Source organism: Electrophorus electricus, chromosome 21 (genome assembly GCF_041902795.1).
Source record: "Electrophorus electricus isolate QZ-2024a chromosome 21, ASM4190279v1, whole genome shotgun sequence".
NCBI lineage: Eukaryota > Metazoa > Chordata > Actinopteri > Gymnotiformes > Gymnotidae > Electrophorus > Electrophorus electricus.
In genome coordinates this window covers 1,955,001-1,975,000 of record NC_137517.1, presented here as the reverse complement: position 1 = coordinate 1,975,000, position 20,000 = coordinate 1,955,001, and the positions used below count along the sequence as shown (strand labels likewise).

The 20,000-nt window shown below is 44.4% G+C and overlaps 2 protein-coding genes across 2 annotated transcripts in view; one reads left to right on the top strand and one right to left on the bottom strand.

The window, feature by feature from the left end:
• LOC113592122 (protein shisa-like-2A) overlaps window positions 1–5,025 on the top strand; it is a 14,334-nt gene extending 9,309 nt beyond the window's left edge. Inside the window, exon 3 of the mRNA XM_027032878.3 lies at window positions 1,899–5,025. Coding sequence (XP_026888679.2) covers window positions 1,899–2,083 — 185 coding nt within the window. The 3' untranslated portion in view covers window positions 2,084–5,025. The remainder of the gene's footprint in view (window positions 1–1,898) is intronic.
• Window positions 5,026–15,307: 10,282 nt separating this feature from the next.
• gpx7 (glutathione peroxidase 7) overlaps window positions 15,308–20,000 on the bottom strand; it is a 10,356-nt gene continuing 5,663 nt past the window's right edge. The window contains exons 2-3 of the mRNA XM_026996495.3: window positions 19,605–19,866; window positions 15,308–16,359 (exon numbers count right to left, since the gene is read on the bottom strand). Coding sequence (XP_026852296.1) covers window positions 16,196–16,359; window positions 19,605–19,866 — 426 coding nt within the window. The 3' untranslated portion in view covers window positions 15,308–16,195. The remainder of the gene's footprint in view (window positions 16,360–19,604; window positions 19,867–20,000) is intronic.

Below are 20,000 nucleotides of genomic sequence, written 5' to 3'. Positions count from 1 at the left end.
TGCACGTGGAAAGTTGGCAAAAAAAGGGAAAAGGAAGAGCCTAATGTTTCGGGAGAAAAGACTGGAACTTCCTGGTTGGCGATAGGGGGGTGTGGCCTTTGTACTTTTTGTATATTTGACTATGTATATTTTTTCAAAATTATAAAGAATTACTGCACCAACTTGCAAAGGCCTCACTGTCTGGTCCCTGTTGCATAGCAACAAGGATCCAAAACTCTTCGGTTGGCCTTGAGAGTAGAGCCCACTGGATCGTTGTTTTGTGAAGTTAAATGGGTCCTATTATATTTTCAGCACTTTTCCCCTTTCCATTTGCAATGTTACAAAGCCCAAAGTACATGCCAGAGTGACTCTTTACCAAAGAAACCAATTTTATCAGCTGCCTGAACAGTCTTGTAGGATAAATCTTCTTCCATTTTCTCTGTTGTAAGATGCGCTCGGTCTTGTGACACTTTCCATGTTGTCCACCGACTGGCGAGCTTGGCACGCCTTTCCCAGTACCGGAGGCCCGGAAGAGCTATTCAGTTTCATAGCCCGAGAAGATCCTGTGTCCTGTGTATAATGGTAGAACCACAAGACCTCAGTAACTGACACTGATTTGTGCCACTGTAAAAAATCACAAATTCTGATTTGTGTATTTTCTTGTTATATTTGTGTTATCTGTGTTTTCTAGCTGTTTTCTTGCTGTGTTTATAACAGCAATCTCTCTCCTTTGATGTCTCTCTCTCTCACACACACACACACACACACACACACACACACACACACACACGGCTGACTTAAGCCCAGCTTTACCACACAACAGCTCGCAAGCACTTTGATCCTTTGGTTCTCTGAGGAACTGCAGTGCAAGACAAAGCTCTTTCTCTGGGGTCTTTGGTAACATGTGTGCAAGGCTCTTACACACAAGCCTCACGCCTTCCTCATTTACATGCTCCACAATGTGGAGGACGTTCTAAGTCATGTTGGTAGACAGCAGAGACATCACCCAATGGCCAGAGACTATTGTACATAGGAATAATCTAAAAAGTGAAAAATGCTAAAAGAAGATCTCAGGACCAGTCAGATTAGATTCATTGTCTAGAATCATAAGGGGTGAAAGTTTCCCACCAGCTGTTAAATATTGTTTCTTATGCTTTCAGGACAAGTGTGATTTCATTTAGACCATGAATGGCTGTTGTAAGTCAACTAGTTGTCTGCAGATATAAAACAGATGACAAGGCAATGCCAAGTAAAGTCTTGGAGAGGCAGCATAATCCGAGGAGCTAATCCGAGCGTACTCTTCTGAGATGGACATCTGGGCTTTAGGTTCTAGTACACACGCACCTTAGCAGTCAGTGAAAACCTCATGCCGTACATTTTGAATGGGTGATGTGACGTTTGCACTAAAAGTGTAGGAGGTTGTTGTTGCCACACTGCTGCTAAAGTGTTCCATCAGACCAGACAAAAGAAATATTATCTCTTCAGACATCTTACTTTGAAAGCATATAATCCGAAGTATGGAGATGCAGCAGTATGTGGTGTTTGGGCATACTCAACATTGAAGCCCTGGGCAAGCTTTGGAAGGAGAGGGTTCATTAATTAATGTGAATTTTTACTTCAGCCTGCGTCATTCCCTGAAAGAGTAATTAATCTTAGCACCCATGCTTTAGTGAATAGCACCTCAAGGCTGTAATTTGAATCTCTCTTAGGTTGTCAAACATTTTGTAAATTTTCCACAGTTTCTTTTCTCAGTCCACCATAGTGTGGTGTAGCATGTGGAAGATTCCAAGCCTTAATCTTCACAAAGGGAACACACATGTTTGGTGGCTATGGTGTGAGTCTAACATTTAACGTTTGTTTGTTTGTTCATTTGTTCGTTTCTCTAAGCGTGGTCCTTATCAGCTTGTCTCGCTCACCAGGTATCGAGCAGAGTGTCGAGGAGGGTCTGAGCCAGACTGCTGCTCCGTCTGGACCACGGGGGTTCCGGAAGCACTTCTTCAGGGGCAAACTGGACTGTGACAACCAGCCAGCAGATCCCGAGCGTCTGTTCCAGCGTTGCTTCATGGCCACTGTCAGCACCACCAATATGGATGGACTGTCATAATGAAGCACCTGCTCCCTCACGCCACCTCCGCCCATCCATACTTACACCAGCCACGTGCCAGCTCCACCCACCGAGCCCTGTGCCAGCTCCGCCCACTCATGCCTATGATAGCCCCATTCTGTTCTTTACTGTTGCACATGGAATTATTGAACTAAATATTTTCTAAATTGAGGTACATGTTTATAAGGATTTGTTTAAAGTCGATAGAATCATAATGTGACAGTAGAATCATGAATTCACCTCACCCATTCACCTCACACATCCTCCTCACCCATTCACCCCATATATCCTCCTCACCCATTCACCCCATATATCCTTCTCACCCATTCACCTCGCACATCCTCCTCATCCATTCACCTCACACATCGTCCTCACCCATTCACCCCATATATCCTCCTCACCCATTCACCTCATATATCCTCCTCACCCATTCACCTCACACACCCTCCTCACCCATTCACCTCACACACCTTACTCACCCCTCCCACTTTACCTTTGTCAGTACATTTGGTTTTGACGTGTGATCCATAAAACATCTTGATCACCTACTGCATTTAGTGCATTTAGAGAATATTTTTACCTTTAGCTTAGCTGTGAAAGAAACCATCATTTGCAAAATCAAATCCCTTTGAGTTAAATTTTAAATCATTATTCACAAATGTCTTTGAAGAGTCATGCAGTCCAGAGTAATCATGTCTCAATCACTGCATGACAGCATGGGTTCTGGTCTTGGGTTGAGGTTTCCATCACCTTGATAATTTAGCGGTAATTTGCCTTTTTTCACAAACCCTGCATGATATCCTGCAGAGAGGAAGCATCTGATTCTCAGGTTATGATTATGCAAGCTGTCAGGCTAACATGCTGTCATTATTACAGCAGACGCCCATGTGGACGGCCATGTGGACTTCCATGTGGACTTCCATGTGGACTTCCATGTGGACGCCAGCGGCATCATCTCAGGTACACAATCAGCATGAGGAAAACATGTGCCGCAGTTTATGTAATATTCTAAGCATGTGACACCTTGCAGTTCTAACCCTCCCTTCCTACATAAACCTACTTAAAAAGATAAAAGCCAATAAAACAAGGCTGTTCTTCAGAGTTTGTCTTGCCTCTCACAGTTGCAGGGTAGCCAAACATGTTGTAAAACAGATGATGCCAACTTTACTTGCTAGTGAGTTTCACCTGACTCTATTGTCAAGAATTATTTGAAAGTTGAGTGTGTGACAGGCCAGTATCCTATTTTTTATCCAGTGTACAGTCTAGTGTCCTGTCTGGTACCCAATGTATGGGCTAGTGTCTTGTTTAATACCCAGTGTACAGGCCAGTGTCCTATCTAATACACAGTGTACAGGCCAGTGTCCTATCTAATACACAGTGTACAGGCCAGTGTCCTATCTAGCATTTTGTGTATAGGCCAGTATCCTGTCTGGTACCCAGTGTAGAGGCAAGTATCCTGTCTGGTACCCAGTGTGCAGGCCAGTATCCTGTCTGGTAGCCAGTGTACAGGCAAGTATCCTGTCTGGTACCCAGTGTAGAGGCAAGTATCCTGTCTGTTACCCAGTGTAGAGGCAAGTTTCCTGTTTGGTACCCAGTGTACAGGCCAGTGTCCTGTCTGGTAGCCAGTGTACAGGCAAGTATCCTGTCTGGTACCCAGTGTACAGGCAAGTATCCTGTCTGTTACCCAGTGTACAGGACAGTATCCTGTCTGTTACACAGTGTACAGGCCAGTTTCCTGTCTGGTACCCAGTGTACAGTTCAGTATCCTGTCCATTACCCAATGTACACGTCAGTGTCCTGTCTTGTATCCATCTAGGATAAGTGGCCTATACCAGGGAAACCTTAATCTGGAAGCAAGATTCCTTCTCCCCACACAAACGGGACCCACTGCTAGCACACAGTGGAACTGCAGAATGTCAGTAAGGGAGGGTGGGTAGTTAGTGCCAGGATGTCTGTGAATGTTAGTGTCTATTCTGTGTCATTTGTTTAAGCAACATCAAGCCTTTACAGTTGGGTGAATGAATTCAAGTACCGAAAAACTGCGTCAAATTTCAGGGCAGCAATTATTGAGCTGCAGCTTTTCTTTGCATTTTTTGGCCTTCAAATTTCAGGCCACGTATTGAATAAGCCTGTTAAAAGCAAGTGGACATTGTAGGAGCTCAGCATAGTGTGCAAACCGTCAGTATGTGTGTATTGAATAGTAATCTACACGAGTTATAAAAGAATGGCCTTAAGCATAAGGTAGTGGGCACAAGATGACCTCCCAGAGGAAGGAAGAACACCAGCTAACTTCCTGACCACAAGTGAAGCAAGTAGTGACTATGAGTTGGCTAGAGTTAATAGATGATGTACTGTCAAAAAAATACAATGTAAGCAAATACCATGTACAAATGCAAAGTATCTAAGTTATCCCAGCAGCTCCACATGATGCTCTCTGTTCTTCAGTTGGAGAGTTTTTTCTTCACATCTGATACTTCAGAATTATTCCTAAATACACTATGAATTTCTCTCATGCCTTTTACTTAACAAAAACCACCAGGCAGAAAGAAAATGGACTACAGTGTCACACTGAGTCAGAGGTCACTGGGTCAAAGGTCACTGACACTCCAAGCTTAGAAAAACCTTTGGTCAAAATGTCACATTAACAAATTTCTGGGAGCATTAATCCACTCTTGGGAGCATTAACGCCCTCCTGGAAACATACTGTGTGTTTGTGTGTGTGTTTCTGTTTTTATGTGATTTATGTGAAGCTTTTTCTGTCGTGCACCTCGTCGTGAAGTTTAGATGTAAAGATAATTGTTCAGTGCCTTGTTTTGCCTTTTTTGTTTTAATTGGTTTGTCTGTTTAAGTGAACATTTATTCACGTCAATGCAGCTGGCATATGATTTATCTTGAGGTTTTATCTTGACTCCCAAAGAGTCTAAATGATTTCTGCATTTTTATGCAGATGGTTTTTATGGGGGAGATGGTGTTTATGGGGGGTGGTGTTTATGGGGGCGGTGGTGTTTATGGGAGAGATGGTGTATATGGGCAGATGGTTTTTATGTGAGAGATTGTGTTTATTTGGGAGGTGGTGTTCATGGGGGACGTGGTGTTTATGTAGGAGGTGGTGTTTCTAGGGAGATGGTGTTTATGTAGGAGGTGGTTTTTATGTGGGAGATGGTGTTTATTTGGGAGCTGGTGTTTATAGGGGAGATGGTGTTTATGGGGGATGTGGTGTTTATGGAGGAGATGTCGTGAACTGGCCTTTTCCTTTCTTGCTTGGTGAGCGTGTTCCTGGCGCCTGACATCTTTGTTCATTCGTGCTTCTCTGGTCTTTCTGTGTGATGTCACCAAAGCGTCTGTGTGAGGCTGTGGTGAAAAAGAAGGCAGTTTTATAAATGTGCTGTGATGAAAAGAAAACAAAAATGTAACACTGTGAGAATTTATCATGCAATGAGTGTTTGTTTGTTTCTCGTCACCTGAATGCAAATGCAGACTCTTCATTAAAGGTATTTTTGATCTTCATTGTCAGTGTGTTACATCATTCAGACTGAACATCGCCATGGTGCAGGGGTCATGCCCCCAGGACTTTGAGTCAGTGGCTGCTTCTCTCTGGTCCACGACCCAGCAGGTCAGAGATGCCGCTTGCAGTGGCAATGTGCAAAGTTGGTTCCTGGTGAATTTTTGCCAAGGACCCCAGCAGACTCTCAAATCGACACTCTATCAGGTGTTCTGGAACAACCTGTGACCAACCCGCTACCTCTGTGGGAGGCTGGAATGGAATGAAATCACAGAGCGTCTGGGGGTTGATGTGGACACCAACATGCACAATGCACCACTAGCCCACAGTAAGTGACTGTACACTGTGCTCCACTTAGCCATTAACAGTCTGATGCCAAGAGCGAGGTTGTAAGGATTGGCACCAGGCCGAGACCCCCTCCGGCCACCAGAGGGAGGCCTTGAGTCAACCACACCATTAATCACTCAACAGCTTGGATAGACCTTATATAAGCCCAGTGAACCAGTTGTTCAGTGCTGGGTCTTTGCCAAAGTTCTGAGCCAAGCGCCTAGCTGGTCAGCTAAGGTATTGAGGTCTGTGAGCTCTCATGCTACACCTCACTTCTGTGCTGCGAGGGTGTCCGTGTTTTCACACGTCCCCTCCTCTCTCCAGTTTTCCCTCTTGAGTCTGTCTGTCTCTGGAGGCTTCCCTTAGCCATTCAAGTTCCTGCCCGTTTTTTGGTTTTGTTTAGGAAGTTTTAGTTTGAGTTTTCCCCAGTGCATCAGGGTTGCCATTTCTTCCCCTGGCGTCCTTTGTTCTCCCTTTTTCCCATGCTCAGTGTGGTGTTTAGTTTTTCCTTTTGTTTTACCTGACCCAAGCCCTAACTATTCGGCACACGGGCCCACTGTTGTTAGAGCGTGGTTGCTCACCGAGTAGGCTGTTGGTATCATCACCCAGCTGACCTGGGTTTGAGACAACCTTACAGAGGGTGTGTTTTTAGTCCAGTGAGCTCCATCACCACATGATATTGTATCTCCACTCCAGTCCCTAACCCACCTTAGTGAGGTCACCACAATCTGAAAGAACCCTAAGGAGTATGACTATTGTATTACTCATCCAGCAAAGATAAATGAAAGTTCTGACAAACGTGTCTGACCTCTCTCTGAGCAAGACTCCCAGCCAGATACACTAACTCACAGAACTACACCCACAGGTCAAGTGAGAAGACTCCAGACAGGTATATTGTGCACCCAGGAATCCAACATTAGCCAGACCTAAGATGGCAGACGGAGATCCTGAGGGAGAACAAAGGACGCGACGCGAGGAAAAGGCCTCGAGGAAAGCGAGCCAGCATCAGGAACAGGCTGAGGGCTCGGGCACACTGAGCTCCCTTACCTAACATCCTGCTAGCCAATGTTCACTCTCTGGACAACAAGCTCCACGACTTCCGGGTCAGGATAAAGTTTCAGCGAGACATTCGGGACTGCAACCTCGTCTGCTTCACTGAGTCGTGGCTGAACCCAGCGGTACCCAGCGAGTTCTTCTTGGTTCACTGCATGGACAGGATGGCAGATTCAAGGAAGTCGAAAGGCAGTGGAGCGTGTGTGATGGTTAACAACAGCTGATGCAACAATGCCAATGTTGTTACTCTCAGCCGCTCCTGCTCACCCAACCTGGAGCTGCTTGCCCTCAAGTTTCGTCCTTTCTACCTTCCTCGGGAGTTCACTTCAGTCATCATCAACACCGTGTACATTCCACCTCAGGCCAACACAGACACTGCACAGTGGGAACTTCATAAGACTCTCACACAGTTTCAGGCACAACGCCGGGACATTGCACTTATCGTTGTTGGTGATTTCAACAGCGCGAACCTCAAGCGTACAGTGCCCAACCTTTACCAGCACGTAACCTTCCACACCAGGGGAAATATAACACCAGACCACTGCTACACCCCATACAAGGACAGCTATAAGGCACTAGCTCATCCACCATTTGGTAAGTCGGACCATGCCGCCATCTTCCTCCTACCAAAATATAAACAAAGGCTGAAATGGGAAACGCCGGTTCAGAGGGAGGTTGTGCGCCGGACAGACCCATCAATGGCCGCTCTGCAGGACGCTCTGGATGACGTGGACTGGGACATGTTCCAGTGCAGCACTGATGATGTCAGCAAGTTTACGAAGGCAGTGGTAGGGTTTATTGGGAAACTGGTGGACGATACGATTCCAAGAGCCACCATCAAGAAGTTTCCCATCCAGAAACCCTGGGTCGACAAAACCATCTGCGAGGCTCTGAACTCTCGCACTACTGCCTACAACGCGGCGATCATCAGCCAGAACATGGACGAGTACAAGTCTGCGGCATACAGAGTGTGCAGGGCGATCATGGACTACAGAAGCCCACCCTCTGGACTGATAAGTGAGGATAAGTCTCTGGAGAACGCGCTAAACATGTTTTTTCGCTTGCTTCGAGGCTACATCTAGCAGCGCTAGTTCTAACAAAGTGCTTTGAGAAGCTAGTCAGAGACTTCATCACATCTTCACTGCCAGCCTCCATGGACCCACTGCAGTTTGCATACCGCCACAACCACTCCACTGATGACACAATTGCACATCTGCTCCACACCACATTGACCCACCTGGACAAAGGGAGGGGTAATTATGTTAAAATGTTGTTTGTCGACTACAGTTCAGCATTTAACACCATCATCCCCTCCCTACTCACTACTAAGTTGGAGGATCTAGGACTGCATACATCCTAACAAACAGACCACAATGAGTATGGGTGGGCAACTGTGTCTCATCCACCCTCACCCTCAGCGCTGGAGCTCCTCAGGGTTGTGTCCTAAGCCCCCTGCTCTACTCACTGTACACCTATGACTGCACGGCCTCTTCCAGCTCCACCGTCATTGTCAAGTTCACTGACGATACCGTCGTCATGGGCCTGATCTTGGACAACGATGAGAGGGCCTACCTGGAGGAAATTAAACACCTGGAAAACTGGTGCCAGGGAAATAATCTCCTCCTAAACATCAGCAAGACAAAGGAGCTGAATGTGGACTGCAGCAAGAAGCAGGAGCAGCACTACCAACCTGTGAGGATCAACAGAACCACAGTGTAGAAAGTAGACAGTTTCAGGTACATTGGAGTTCACATCTCGCAGGACCTGTCCTGGTTCCACCACACCAACTCCCTGGCAAAGAAGGCTCGTCAGAGTCTTTACCACCTCAGATGCTTAAGAGACTGCCCTACAAGGTACTGGGGAACTTCTACTCCTGCACTATTGAGAGCATCCTCACAGGGAACAGCACCAAGCAGGACAGACAAGCACTCCAGAGGGTGGTGCATTCAGCAGAGCGCATCACTCATACGGAACTTCCTGACCTGCAGACCATCTATTACAAGCGGTGCCAGACCAAGGCCAGGAGGATTGTGAAGGACCCCACCCATCCCAACAATAGGCTCTTCTCTCTGTTGAGGTCAGGGAAGCACTTTCACTCCCTGAACACCAATACAGAGAGACTGAAGAGGAGCTTCTTCCCACAGGCCATTTGGGCCCTGAATCAGGGCAACTGATAAACTGTGGGGACCACCACCACCATGTCAATAACATCATGACTGTAAATCTGTAAATTTGAAAACCGGAATTGTACTGTCATCCACAAACCTGAGCATTCCCCATTGTCATGGCAACCAAATCACTTCCGGGTTTTCATTCGTCTCCATGGTTCCCTGTCCCCTCCCCTTTCACACCAGCTGTTCCTAGTTTGTCACTGATTGTAGTGTTATAAAAACCCCGTCCCTACGTATCTTGTTTGTTGGTCATTGTCTTTGTCTTAGAGTGTCTCTCATGGTTTCTGGTCAGTTCTCTTTTGGTCTCTATCACTGTGTTTAGTCCGATCTCGTTTGTTCTCCATGTTCAGTCCATTCTCCTTTGTTCTCGGTGTTTAGTTCGAACTCGTTTGTTCTCTGTGTTTGGTTACCCTTTCTGCATGTTGCTTTCCTTGTTTAGTTCTGTATCTTCGTCATCAGTATTGTTTGTTCATCTTCCATAACCCGGTTCTGTGCTGTTCCCGTTTGTCTGTCTTTATGCTCACCGTTATGTTTATTATTGTTGTTCTCCGTTAGTCTTTCCTTAATGTTTTGTTCCCTCATTGCCCAGTTCTCACCCTCACTATCATATTATTCTTCTGTTAGCCTGTTTGTTCTTCAGTCTATTCTGTAGTTTGTCTGTGTCGATTATTAAACTTATTTATTTATTCTAGTCAATCGGTTTGGTTCGTTATGGCGTCGTCACTTTGCATATGTGTTCGGCCCCTCCCACATTACATGTACATTGTGTACATACACATATCCATATATACATTGTACATTGTGTATATATACATATTATACATACATTGTTATATATTTTTTGTATTTTTGTATATATATATTTCCTTATGCACCCGTTTCTTTCCTCAGTTTGGACAGAACACCCACAAAACCATTTCACTGACAGTTATACCATGTATGACTATGTACGTGATAAATAAACCAAACTTGAACTAAAAATGAACCCTTCATGGTGTCTCGGGTGTATCAATCATTCGATCATAACTGAAAAATGTCAAGGTTTTTACACAACTTGCTTACTGAGGAATGAATAAAGGTGTTGTATTGTTGAAAGAAGCACCATTCAATAGAAACTTACTGAGACAGAACAAGTCTCTGTGTAATGTTTGAACACACACATGCAAGGAAGAGGATCCAACTGCAAGAGGTCTCCTAATGAGGTAGGAGGTCTCCTAATGAGGTGCGAGGTCTCTTAATGAGGTAGGAGGTCTCCTAATGAGGTAGGAGGTCTCCTAATGAGGTGCGAGGTCTCTTAATAAGGTAGGAGGTCTCCTAATGAGGTGCGAGGTAATGATTCAGTACAGTGGTCGTCAGTAATGATTCAGTGTTCTGGTCATCACTAATGATTTAGTACTATGGCCATCAGTAATGATTCAGTGCTGTGGTCATCAGTAATGATTCAGTACTGTGGTTATCACTAATGATTCAGTACTGTGGTCATCACTAATGATTTAGTACTGTGGTCGTCAGTAATGATTCAGTACTGTGGTCATCACTAATGATTTAATACTGTGGTCATCAGTAATGATTTAGTACTGTGGTCATCAGTAATGATTCAGTGCTGTGGTCATCAATAGTAATGATTCAGTACTGTGGTCGTCAGTAATGATTCAGTGCTGTGGTCATCAGTAATGATTTAGTACTGTGGTCGTCAGTAATGATTCAGTGCTATGGTCGTCAATAGTAATGATTCAGTACTGTGGTCGTCAGTAATGATTCAGTGCTGTGGTCATCAGTAATGATTTAGTACTGTGGTCGTCAGTAATGATTCAGTGCTGTGGTCGTCAGTAATGATTCAGTACTGTGGTTTCTCGCAGCAAGTGTATGTTGATTAAGGTGCAGCATGTACATGTTGATTAGGGTGCAGCAGGTGTATGTTGATTAGGGTGAAGCAGGTATATGTTGATTAGGGTGAAGCAGGTGTATGTTGATTATGCTGAAGCAGGTGCATGTAGATTAGGGTGAAGCAGGTGCATGTTAATTAGGGTGCAGCAGGTACATATTAATGAAGGTGAAGCAGGTACATGTTGATTAGGGTGAAGCAGATACATGTAGATTATGGTGAAGCAGGTGCATGTTGATTAGGGTGAAGCAGGTGCATGTTGATTAGGGTGAAGCAGATACATGTTGATTATTGCGAAGCAGCTACTTGATTATGGTGAAGCAAGTACATGTTGATTAGGTTGAAGCAGGTACATGTTGATTATGGTGAAGCAGGTACATGTTGATTATGGTGAAGCACGTACTTGTTGATTAGGGTGAAGCAGCTACTTGTTGATTATGGTGAAGCAGGTACAATTATTTCTTTATATTTTTATCAAATGTTTATTATTTGAAATAGTGTTTTGCTGTACTGATCTGAATATGATCTGAATATGCATGTTGTTCATTTGCATATGAATGACTCCATGTTTTGATAGCGATCACTGTCTCACACATTAATCATATTGTTGAAGTCACTGAGTGAATGTGTGTGTGTGTGTGTGTGTGTGTGTGTGTGTGTGTGTGTGTGTGTGTGTGTGTGTGAGTGTGTGTGTGTGTGTGTGTGTGTCCCAGTGCTGATAATGACAGAATGTGTTGTCATAAGATGTTTCCATGCACATGTAGAGGGTGTCTTGACACTGTAATTACCAATAAGACTATTTTCTAATTGCAGATGCTACACAAACACAAGAATACTGAGTTCAGTTTGAGTGAGGGTCCACCCACAGATGCAAACCAACAAAGAACCACTGACCACTCTCCCTGTAATCTCTGACCATTCACCCTGTAATCTCTGACCATTCACCCTGACCATTCACCCTGTAATCTCTGACCATTCACCCTGTAATCTCTGACTGTTTTTCCTGTAATCTCTGACCATTCACCCTGACCATTCACGCTGACCATTCACCCTGTAATTTCTGACTGTTCACCCTGTAATCTCTGACCGTTCACCCTGACCATTCACGCTGACCATTCACCCTGTAATCTCTGACCATTCACCCTGTAATCTCTGACCGTTCACCCTGTAATCTCTGACCGTTCACCCTGTAATCGCTGACCATTCACCCTGTAATCTTTCCTTTTTGAGTTTCAGGACATATTATGAGAGATTAACTCTGCTACTTTAACAAGGACATTTTCAGTCAATCTGCTCCATACCGCTACAGGTTAACCTGTGCTGGATTCTATGTGACTGATCGGAGATTACTGTGATTACTCTCAGAAAATGTGCTCAGACAAATCTCAGCCCAAGACACAGAGACACCACAAAGCATCCTGGTATCCCATTAACCCTTTTCTCTCTTTTGATTATAAAGTCACAGAACAGTTCTGTTAATGACCTAACAGTGCTAGTTCTGACTACAGTATTCACCCTGAAACCCTTTCAGAGAGATGCTTTGGTTCTTCACTGTCTTCTGTACTGTAAGTCATTATAATTATGTATAATTACGCAGTTCAGTGATCATTATGACGTCAACATGAGGCCCTTAAGCACGAACTCATATGCTCGGTAATCTAATTGTTTTGTGTGGTCCATTAACGTGCACTAGTCATTCATCCAGTCATTCATTCATCTTCTAAACCTACTTAATCCAACCTACTTAATCCTCACAGGAGTAGGAGTCTATACCGGTAGCACAGGCCGCAAAGCGGGAACCAACCGCAGAGCACCAATCCCAACTGCAAAGTGCACTGTGCCAATAAATGAAATTAAACTATTTTCTTCTTAATTAAAGACTGAGGCCTGCGTGGCAGGACAAGGGTTGGGTGTGGTTGGATTGCTGCCTGATTATTCTCTTAATTAAGAGGCGTTTATGGCTATAAATGCCTCGTTGGAAAGCAGATTGTACGATTTCCACGTGGAGAGCTTCCTGGCTGCTTGCGCCAAGAATGCTCTGTGAGAACTGGACGCTGCGTTTGCCACCAAGGCCGCCGAGTCTGTGGCAGTGAACGCGGCAGAAGCTGTAGGCGGGGCAAGGTGGGTGGTGTTATGCTGATGCGCTGCCACTGCTCGTCGTGGGAATGCGTTGTGTCGCTGGCTCTTTGCAGGCACTGGGTACAGATCTGCGAATGCTATTTTCCTACTGCATGCAGTAGTGGTCTGGTAGGTGGCAATAGTCTGAACCTGCTTGCACCGTTGCCACGATCAAGAGGAAGAGTTGTGGCGTCCTGTTGTGGACTGCGTCTGTTTTTTTAGTAGTCGTTAATTTTATTTGCTTTCTTCGTTTTGTATTTGGACTTTTTGACTCTGTCTGGTTTTAGGTTTAATTGTTTGTTTCATTTTGGATTCTTCCTGTTAATTCCCTGCCTGTAGTTTGCGATAGTCGCGAACTCTGGAGGTAGGGCGCGCTCCGTAAGGCTGAGGGTCGTTTCCTAGTGATAGCTACACTGGTGGCTGTGGTAATAATCCCCCCCCACTCCGTTTCTGAGACTGGATGAAGTTTAATTTATTTTACATGTGATCGTATTGTTAAACAACACGCGCACACGCTTCTCTCTTCCTCTATGTATGTGTACCCTTCTCTGTCTCTTTTTGCCTTCTCTCTCTCTCTCTCTCTCTCTCTCTCTCTCTCTCTCTCTCTCTCTCTCTCTCTCTCTTTCTCTCTCTCTCTGTCTGTCTGTCTCTCTCGATGTTACTGGTTTTATTTTATGTCCAATGTCAATGGACTAATTTTAATTTGTGTAACAATTGTATTTTATTAAATAATTTTTTAAAAATAGATTTGGGAACTATTTTCACGTCCTTGGGTGAAATGACGTAGTCTGCTTTCCTTAATTTAGTGCTTCTGAACGTAACCCCGTCGCACATGCGCACATGAATGTTTCTTAGACAAACGTGTCACCATAAGTTAATGTGTCCCCATTATAGAATAATGTTACAAGTAAATGAGGGTGCGTAAACTTTCCAGGTTTTCTGATGAGAGAAGATTACAGGTTGGAGCTATTCAGACCCAGTACATTATGTTGCTGTTTTATTTATTTAACTCTTCTATTTCAGGGTACCGTGATTGGTACATACGTCTCTTTCTTAAGAGATGCATTAGTGGTAGTAATTATCTGAAATTGAAGATGCTTGTTTTGTGTCTTTCTTTGTTTGTTGACTCACTCGTATATTATTTAATTTTCTGTAACATGAGAGAGCATTTTGATGCTTTTAAAATGACAGACAGTGTTTTCAGGGTGAAAATATCTCTGCAACTCAAGAATTGATGTCTCTCTCTGTGTGTATGTGCATTTGCGTGTTCATATGAGAGAGAAAGAGACTGGATGTCCATCTGCACACCTGGGTCATCTGTGGCACATTGAGAGTGAGAACCCCTGCTCCCATCTCCTGATACATGCCAGACGGTACATCTCAGTTACTGTGTCATTCTCAAAATGAAAAGCGGAAGAAATAAACTCAGATCTGCACGTCACAACTACAGTCAACACTGGTGCTTGTGTTACTTCTCTTAACAATAATGTTTTATTCATAACTACCCTTCTGAGACCCAGACACCTATTCGTTTAAATATATATATATGTGTGTGTGTCTCCACTGTGTCTGTGTGTATATATATAAAAAAGATCAGACTTGTTTTCACGTTTTGAGACTGAGAACACGTGATTCCAGGTAACTGCAGTGTACTATGATGATGGATAGATCAGAATGTCTTTAATCTTTAGTAAATAAGTGCTGAGCACATGTGGAGAAGCTGTCAGTAGGACAGAGCTGCTATTTTCCAGAACCGGATATATAAGAGGGTCTGCAATCTTCTATTTGATGCCAAGAATTCAGGAACAACTGGAATATTGACATTGATGTATGTAATACTGCTAAAGCCTACTGCTAAAACATTTAGATGGGTAAAATGATTTGTTCTGTGCAGTACTGAGAGATGTAAGATTGCTGAGCCTTCAGTAATACCTCTACAGTGTAAGGACACCTTTGTGAAGAGATTTTTAATAGCCTTGTTAAAAAATTGTAGAGGCAGAATTGTCTCTTGATGCAGATCAGGTAGAACACACCTCTAATATCCCCAGACATAACACACAAGCACAGATAAGATAGAACACTTCTCCAATATCCCCAGACATAACATATGAAAATGGATCAGCTGGAACACACCGCTAATATCCCCAGACATAACACACAAACACAGATCAGGTAGAACACACCTTTAATATCTCCAGACATAACACATGAACACAGATCAGGTAGAACACACCTTTAATATCTCCAGACATAACACATGAACACAGATCAGGTAGAGTGCATTTGGCACCATGGAAACTACAGATCCAGTAAGGCATTACATCTTAGACTGAACAAGCTGCTTAAGACTGAAGTGCCAATCTAAGAGTCTTCTCTGCCTTCCCTTCACTGTGGAATATATGGACACTCTCAGGTGGACCTGGTCTTGGATTAGTGGCGTTTACTCTGAGTGTCAACACCAACACGACACGGGTGTGTGGAGTAGGGTCTGCTACCTCCAACAATAGTACACAACACCTTTTCCCTGGGGCCAGTTCTTGCTGCTTGCGGCCAGTTCTATTGTATCAGTGCACTGTGGTGTTGCAGTTGTGTTAGCGCACTGTTGTTTTAGTGCACTGTTGTGTTGCTTTTGTGGTGCTGTTGTGTTAGTGCACTGTTGTGTTGCAGTTGTGTTAGTGCACTGTTGTGTTGCTTTTGTGGTGCTGTTGTGTTAGTGCACGGTTGTGTTGCAGTTGTGTTAGTGCACTGTTGTGTTAATGCACTGTTGTGTTGCTGTTGTGTCATTGCACTGTTGTATTGCAGTTGTGTTAGTGCTCTGTTGTGTTAGTGTACTGTTGTGTTAGTGTACTGTTGTGTTATTGTACTGTTGTGTTAGTGTACTGTTGTGTTATTGCATGGTTGTGTTGCAGTTGTGTTAGTGCACTCTTGTGTTAGTGCACTGCTGTGTTGCTTTTGCGGTGCTGTTGTGTTAGTGCACTGTTGTGGTGCTGGTGTGTGTGTGTGTGTGTGTGTGTGTGTGTGTGTCAGAGATCTCCTCATGCCATCCCTGTGTTCTGCTACAGTTCCTCCTTGCGTCTGATGATCAGTCTTCGTACCATGTCTGTGATCTTTGGCCGGATCTCACTCACAGACACCCGGGGCCCCCATGATCCCACCACTTTACCATCCACGTCAATCAGATACTTCCAGAAATTCCAGTCCGGTTCCTTCCCAGTAGACTCTAAGGACGGCACAGAGAGGAGAGAGGGAACATAAAGAACATCACAGTATGAGTGGACATAATCTAATCTCCCACCACACATATCAGCATGAGTGGACATAATCTAATCTCTCCCACCACACATCTCATCACGAGTGGACATAATCTAATCTCTCCCACCACACATATCAGTATGAGTGGACATAATCTAATCTCTCCCACCACACATATCAGCATGAGTGGACATAATCTAATCTCCCACCACACATCTCATCACGAGTGGACATAATCTAATCTCTCACACCACACATCTCATCATGAGTGGACATAATCTAATCTCTCCCACCACACATCTCATCACGAGTGGACATAATCTAATCTCTCCCACCACACATCTCATCACGAGTGGACATAATCTAATCTCTCCCACCACACATCTCATCATGAGTGGACATAATCTAATCTCCCACCACACATCTCATCACGAGTGGACATAATCTAATCTCTCACACCACACATCTCATCATGAGTGGACATAATCTAATCTCTCCCACCACACATCTCATCACGAGTGGACATAATCTAATCTCTCCCACCACACATCTCATCACGAGTGGACATAATCTAATCTCTCCCACCACACATCTCATCACGAGTGGACATAATCTAATCTCTCCCACCACACATCTCATCATGAGTGGACATAATATAATCTCTCCCACCACACATCTCATCATGAGTGGACATAATCTAATCTCTCTCACCACACATCTCATCACGAGTGGACATAATCTAATCTCTCTCACCACACATCTCATCATGAGTGTACATAATCTAATCTCTCTCACCACACATCTCATCATGAGTGGACATAATCTAATCTCCCACCACACATATCAGCATGAGTGGACATAATCTAATCTCCCACCACACATCTCATCATGAGTGGACATAATCTAATCTCTCCCACCACACATATCATCACGAGTGGACATAATCTAATCTCTCCCACCACACATCTCATCATGAGTGGACATAATCTAATCTCTCCCACCACACATCTCATCATGAGTGGACATAATCTAATCTCTCCCACCACACATCTCATCATGAGTGGACATAATCTAATCTCTCCCACCACACATCTCATCATGAGTGGACATAATATAATCTCCCACCACACATCTCATCATGAGTGGACATAATCTAATCTCTCCCACCACACATATCAGCATGAGTGTACATAATCTAATCTCTCCCACCACACATATCAGCATGAGTGGACATAATCTAATCTCCCACCACACATCTCATCATGAGTGTACATAATCTAATCTCTCCCACCACACATCTCATCACGAGTGGACATAATCTAATCTCTCCCACCACACATCTCATCATGAGTGGACATAATATAATCTCCCACCACACATCTCATCATGAGTGGACATAATCTAATCTCTCCCACCACACATCTCATCACGAGTGGACATAATCTAATCTCTCCCACCACACATCTCATCACGAGTGGACATAATCTAATCTCTCCCACCACACATCTCATCATGAGTGTACATAATCTAATCTCTCCCACCACACATCTCATCATGAGTGGACATAATATAATCTCCCACCACACATCTCATCATGAGTGGACATAATCTAATCTCCCACCACACATCTCATCACGAGTGGACATAATCTAATCTCTCCCACCACACATCTCATCACGAGTGGACATAATCTAATCTCTCTCACCACACATCTCATCATGAGTGTACATAATCTAATCTCTCCCACCACACATCTCATCATGAGTGGACATAATCTAATCTCTCCCACCACACATCTCATCATGAGTGGACATAATCTAATCTCTCCCACCACACATCTCATCATGAGTGGACATAATCTAATCTCCCACCACACATCTCATCATGAGTGGACATAATCTAATCTCTCCCACCACACATCTCATCACGAGTGGACATAATCTAATCTCTCCCACCACACATCTCATCACGAGTGGACATAATCTAATCTCTCCCACCACACATCTCATCACGAGTGGACATAATCTAATCTCTCCCACCACACATCTCATCACGAGTGGACATAATCTAATCTCTCTCACCACACATCTCATCATGAGTGTACATAATCTAATCTCTCCCACCACACATCTCATCATGAGTGGACATAATCTAATCTCTCCCACCACACATCTCATCATGAGTGGACATAATCTAATCTCTCTCACTACACATCTCAGATGCACAATGACATGAACTGATACTGCAGTTAAAAGAAGAACAGTTTGACTGCTCTGAACCCCCCTGTAGAATCACAGCCTAACCCTAACTTCTCTATCTCTCTCTCACGGTTTACTAACACTGTTACCAGTTAACAAGAAGAAGAAGAAGAAGAAGAAGAAGAAGAAGAAGAAAACAAATTATCATTATTATTATTGATGCATTATGCCAGATGTCTTATGAGTATTGTTGCATTCTTTACAGTCTCCTGTCCTGTTCCAGTTCCAGCTCTCAGAACTAGATTCAGCTACTCTTCCTTGCCCTGTTCAGTCTCCAGGATCCAGTTACACAGTGAAGTACTGAACCTAGCAGTACTGAAGTACTTAAGCCTAGCAGGTCCTGCTTAACATTCATCTGTTGGGGGTTGTTGGTCTGTAGGGGTTGGTTGTCTGTTTGGGGTTGGTTGTCTGTTAGGGGTTGGTTGTCTGTAGGGGTTGGTTGTCTGTTGGGGGTTGGTTGTCTGTAGGGGTACGTTGTCTGTTGGGAGTTGGTTGTCTTGAATGCTAAACTGAAGTCTATGAACAGTGTTCTGAAAAATGCGCTCTTCTTGTTGATTTGTTACTGGCAGGTAAAAAGAGTGTGAGACTGTCCTCTGTGGAACAACTGGGCAGGATGGAAAGTACAGGGGGTCCAGTAGGTTGGGAGTCTCGTCCTTATTTCACATACAGTTGTTCTGTATGTTGGTTGTGAACCTAATTCACTGCCCACAGGCACTGGTAACCCCCCCCCCCCCATCACTCATAGTCATCCCCAAAACACAGAATAAACAAAAAGTGAACGGACTGGCCTTTCAGGTAATGTTGATTAATGTTGATATTCTGTAAGTCATTACAGTTCGCCCTGCAGATGACATTAATGAGCTTGGTGCTGAGAGCCTCCTCACCTGCTAGGATAGAGAGATGATCAGCACTGTCACCGTGGTGCTGATCACCGTAGCGTTAAGAGCCACCTCACCTGCTAGGTACTTGAAGGCGTTGTTGGCTCCGGTGCCCACCACAGCGATCTTGCTGAAGAGCGGGAAGGAGACGCCGTAGACGCGGCGCACGAAGCTGTCGATGTCTTTGTCGCTGCCGGGCTCCTGCTGACCGAACTGGTTGCAGGGGAAGGCCAGAACGTTGAAATGCTGGGGGCCAAAGTCACGCTGGAGCTGCTGAAGGTCTCGGTAGTGCTCCTCTGTGAAACCACACTCACTTGCAACATTCACCACCAGCGACACCTGGGCAGCACACACAGACACACCTGGTGTGAGTGTGTGTGTGTGTGTGTGTGTGTGTGTGTGTGTGTGTGTGTGTGTGAGAGAGAGAGAGAGAGAGAGAGAGAGAGAGAGAGAGAGAGAGAGAGAGAGAGAGA